The 4,778-nt window shown below is 36.8% G+C and overlaps 1 protein-coding gene across 1 annotated transcript; it reads left to right on the plus strand.

Annotated features, from left to right (window-relative positions):
- Nucleotides 1-242: 242 nt before the first annotated feature.
- On the plus strand, nt 243-2,960 carry LOC126892490 (uncharacterized). The gene is made up of 2 exons (XM_050662036.1): nt 243-657; nt 2,008-2,960. Exons 1-2 carry the CDS (start codon nt 341-343, stop codon nt 2,930-2,932), a joined length of 1,242 nt encoding a protein of 413 aa, XP_050517993.1. The 5' UTR covers nt 243-340; the 3' UTR covers nt 2,933-2,960.
- Nucleotides 2,961-4,778: the final 1,818 nt, after the last annotated feature.

Below are 4,778 nucleotides of genomic sequence, written 5' to 3' on the forward strand. Positions count from 1 at the left end.
TAGATTTTTTGGTTTAAACCAGGTTTATTACTAAATTCGAAAGTAAAAAAAATAGAATTTATTAATTGGGGGTAGGGTGCTTTAAATGTAGCTGATGTTCGGCTGTTGTAATTCTTCCTTCGATATTTCTAGGCACCCCTTTCCCCATCGGAGCAGACGAAGTTTGGTAAAGGTACGATTCCGAAAGTCGCTGCAGACCGCAAACCGCAGACTGCAGCGACACTGTCGTCTGTGGTCAGACCAATTCCGAGCAGAACTGCACTTCATCTACATAATATCGACAACAGCATTGCACGATGGGAATTTATAATAGTATAATATTAAAAGTCGTATAAGTAGGATGTCAGACGCAATGAACAACGATGAATTAATGTTATATTTTTTGATGGAAGAAGAAGATGACGACGATCTTTTACTTTTGCATTATAAAAGAAAAAGGAAGCCAACTAGGTCTCTATTTAAAAATAGACAATTTGAAGGAAGTTATTCAATACTCATTAAAAAACATCTAATGGCCAACGAAGATATATTCAGAAGCTACTGTCGTTTAAATAAAAAACAGTTCAATTTTATATTCAGTTTTATTCAGGATGATATCAATGCTAAAGTCACAAGAAATGCTATTAGTGGCGAAGAAAAATTATTTTTAACTCTAAGGTGAGTAACTAAAACTAAATAATACATTTAAGGTATACGTCAAAACAAAAAACTAACTTTCAGTATCAAATTTTATAACTAGCTTATAACAGTATTATACAGAGAGAGTCTATAATTTGAAATAAATTCAATATCTCAAATAATAATTGTTTTTTCGAAAAATGCTCAGACCCGTCGATTAGTATTTCAAATTATCTTTTTTGACATACAATAATAATGTATACAGGGTGTCCCAATTTAGAGATATGACGTCATCGATGACAGTGTTGCCATTTAAGAAAATCAATAATGACGTCATATCTCTAAATTGGGACACCCTGTATACATTATTATTGTATATCAAAAAGGACATTGGAAATACTAATCGACGGGTCTGAGCATTTTTCAAAAAAAAATTAGTATTTGAGATATTGAATTTATTCCAAATTACAGACTCACTCTGTATACTGTAAAAAAATGTATAGTATCTATAGCAGAAGTTTATAAATTAAGTAAATAAAATGGAGTTTCTTCATTGTCCCGTGCTGATAAATCTGTCGGTTCTGGTGTGGTCCCTGTAGCACTTATTGGAGAACAATCACTGGACAGGTAGTGAACTGATCCTGGTGTGTAAGGTGGGTAATGTGGTGAAACACTTAAACCTGGCAACTCATCTGAGGAGCTTTGAGGTGATGCACAATTAGATCCAGCTGAGCAACCTTGAGTTGCACATGCATTTCGTGCGGCCTTGATTTCATAGTCTGACAAAACCATACTTAAATGTTTTTTTGCTTCGGCTTTTTCCACAGGAGTAAAATTTCGTAAAACTTCCCCAATGTGATGGCAAAATGCTTCTATATCATCATGATTTCTTTTTTTGACAATTGATTTAAAAAATGTCTCTCGTTTTTTATCTCTTTCTTTCCAGATATTTAGCAGATTGTCGTCTTTTTTACGTTTACCTCCAATTTTTATTTGCTTCCTTGGCTTCTGAGATGTTTCTGTAATATTTACAACTGCTGCAGATTTGGCGTCACTTTTTTCATTTTCGGTATTACCGGATAAGAGATCTGTAGGTTGAATACAATCATCATTTGTCAAACTGAGATCAACATTTTCTTCATTGTTTGGCAGTTCTTCTGGCGATGTTGGTACATTGGATCCTCCGGTTCTATGGTTGGGAACACCGTCAAGAAATTTTAGCTGTTGATGTCTCTCCTCTTTAGAATTTTTCGGAGGAGCAGCCGAACCAGTGCCTAATTTGTACTTTTTTTTGAATCTGTTGTACCCATCACGAATAAACTTCCATTTTTTTTGCACTCACCTGCAAATAAAAAGTAATTTAGGTTTGAATAATATTTTTTGTTACAGATTCTTGGCCACTGGTGAAAGCTACAGATCATTGTCATTTCAATACCGTATATCGAAATCTTACATATCCAGAATTGTGAAAAGTGTACTTAAGTGTTTAAAAGATAAATTATTACCAGTATTAATGACAGTACCTACAGAAAACGATTTTAAATGTGTCGAACAAGATTTTTGGCAGAAATGGAACATACCAAATTGCATAGGAGGGATTGACGATAAACATGTGCGCATCAAAGCACCTAAAAATAGTGGATCACTATTTTTCAACTATAAAGAATATTTCTCCATTGTATTATTGGCTATCGTGGACGCAAACTATAAGTTTTTAGCAGTTGATGTTGGTTCTTACGGCAAAGAATCTGACAATGGCATATTTCAAAAATTAGTGATTGGAAAGAAAATTGCTAATAATAGATTTAATATACCACCACCAAAAAATTTACCGGGTTCTCAGGTAATATTACCACATTTCTTAATTGGAGACGAAGCATTTGCACTAAGTAATTATATGATGAAACCTTATTCTAGAAGGTTGGCTAGATTAGAAAGAGAGAAACAAATTTACAACTATAGATTATGCCGAGGTCGTCGTGTGACCGAAAACGCTTTTGGGTTACTAAGTCAAGTGTTTAGGGTGTTTTATACACCTATTGCTGTGGCCCCAGATATAGTTGACGATTTAATATTGACAGCTTGTTGTTTACACAACCTTCTTCGTGATGGTTATCTCGAGGAAAATAATTATCCATTTTTTAATTATGACAATGAAGAAAAACCCAGCCAGGATAATATGCTACGCTTTGCTCGACACGGTGGATTTAATAATAACGAAGGATTCCAAATTAGAGACAAACTTAAAGACTTTTTCTGTAGTGAATATGGTGCAGTTGCATGGCAAGAAGATGCTATTAATTCTGGACCATAAACAAAATAAATAAAGAAAAATAAAAATACATACCGCTTTTATTTAGCTCCTGTCCTAAAGTCTTCCAAATGTTTTCTTTAATTACATTATTACGATAATTAACGTGGCTTACGTCGTAAATAACGGAATATTTTGCTACAAAATTAATTAATTGCTCTTCTTCTTCATTTGAAAAACTCATTTTCAAGATAAATTCAATTCTTTTCACTTTTCAGTCAATTCAGAAACAGCAAAAATACGTGTTGTCGATCTGCGGTCGGCGACACTACTGGTTCTGGTGCAGTCCTGCGGTCTGCGGTGGCGACGTTCTGCGTGCGACGGCGACAGTGCCGCTCTACTCGACATCAAGCTCATAAAAAACCATATGAACCAGTAGGTCTGTCGCTGCGGTCTGCGGTTTGCAGTTTGCGGTTTGCGGTCTTGTTCGGAATCGTACCTTAATACAGACAGGACGACCACACTTCTATTATACTTAAAAACACTGGTTTTGGTACTAGGGTGAACTTTATTAATTAAAAACTACACAAAAATATAGCACTACATAAACTTAACTCATATTACAGCGGAGTGACAGAATCTAAGAGCGCTCGTTGACGTTGTCGATGTGAGTGTTGTGAGTTGAATGTTCGTACTTTTGAGTTATTGTGCGTGATTGAATCTCTCGCTTGCTAGCGGCTATAAAAATTGACCTATTTTTTTTAAGTACATCTGGAATTCTGTAACAAATTTGTATTAAAACTACAGCGGAATTATATAGCCGCGGAAATAAAATAAAAATACTATTACTAATTACAACATCCTCCCCCCCCCCCCGGAAACGACCCTGTCGTCGAATTAAACCAAATTTTAATTGTCAAGGGGAAGGGGGCAAATCTTTACAATAGGACGAGTATATTTCCCGTCCTGAGTTTTAACTCTTACTACCCTGACTTTACCGTCAGGCCGGGGAAACACTTCCAAAATTCTGGCTAATTTCCACTTTAGAGGGGGTAGGTGATCATCCTTAATCAAATCTAACAAGTCTTTTACCAGATTGGGTTGTGTTTGGTGCCGCTTGGGTTTATTTTGGAGTAAATTTAGATATTCTGTGGAAAATCTGTTCCAGAAATTTTGTTTTATCTTACAGCATAACTGCCAGAATGACAGTTTATTGTCAGGGAGAAGGGTGACGTCGATTTCTGGAATGATGGTGAGCGGCTCACCGATTAAAAAATGCCCGGGAGCCAAACAAGTGAGATCATCTGGATCAGTAGAGAGGGGGGACAAGGGACGAGAGTTTAAAATTGCCTCTATTTCGGCAAGGACTGTTAAAAATTGGGCAAAGTTTAAACACAGGTTTCCTACTATGCGTCTGAGGTGGAATTTAGTGGATTTTATGCCAGCTTCCCACAGGCCACCCCAGTGCGGGCTTTTAGGGGGTATGAACTTCCATTGTATGCTTTTGTTGGAAATAGAGTCGGCAATGGAGCTGGAGTTTTTCTGATAAAAGGTATAAACTTCGTGAAGAGCATTGTTTGCTCCTACAAAATTAGTGCCGTTATCACTGAAGATGGCAACCGGGGTGCCCCTACGGGCAACTAATCTTTTGAGAGCTGCCAAAAAGGCATCAGTGGAGAGGTCCGTTACCAACTCACAAGTGGATAGCTTTTGTATTCCTACATACAAATAGGGCTACGTAACTTTTGTGAATTACAGAGGAGCGCAAACGTGATTCTTTTAGGGAGAATGGGCCTCCCATATCGATTCCCGTATTAAGGAAGGGCCTAACAATAGCTGAGCGTTCAGGAGGCAAGTTACTCATGACCTGGGTACAAGGTATACCTTTAAATCTAGAGCAAGTGATGCA

This window comes from Diabrotica virgifera, chromosome 9 (assembly GCF_917563875.1).
Source record: "Diabrotica virgifera virgifera chromosome 9, PGI_DIABVI_V3a".
NCBI lineage: Eukaryota > Metazoa > Arthropoda > Insecta > Coleoptera > Chrysomelidae > Diabrotica > Diabrotica virgifera.

What these genes read in the sequence shown, in the direction of transcription:
- LOC126892490 (XM_050662036.1), top strand. Translation starts at nt 341, where the DNA reads ATGTCAGACGCAATGAACAACGATGAATTAATGTTATATTTTTTGATG. An exon ending in AAATTATTTTTAACTCTAAG is followed by an intron (nt 658 to 2,007) that starts GTGAGTAACTAA and finishes TTTTTGTTACAG; the next exon opens with ATTCTTGGCCACTGGTGAAA.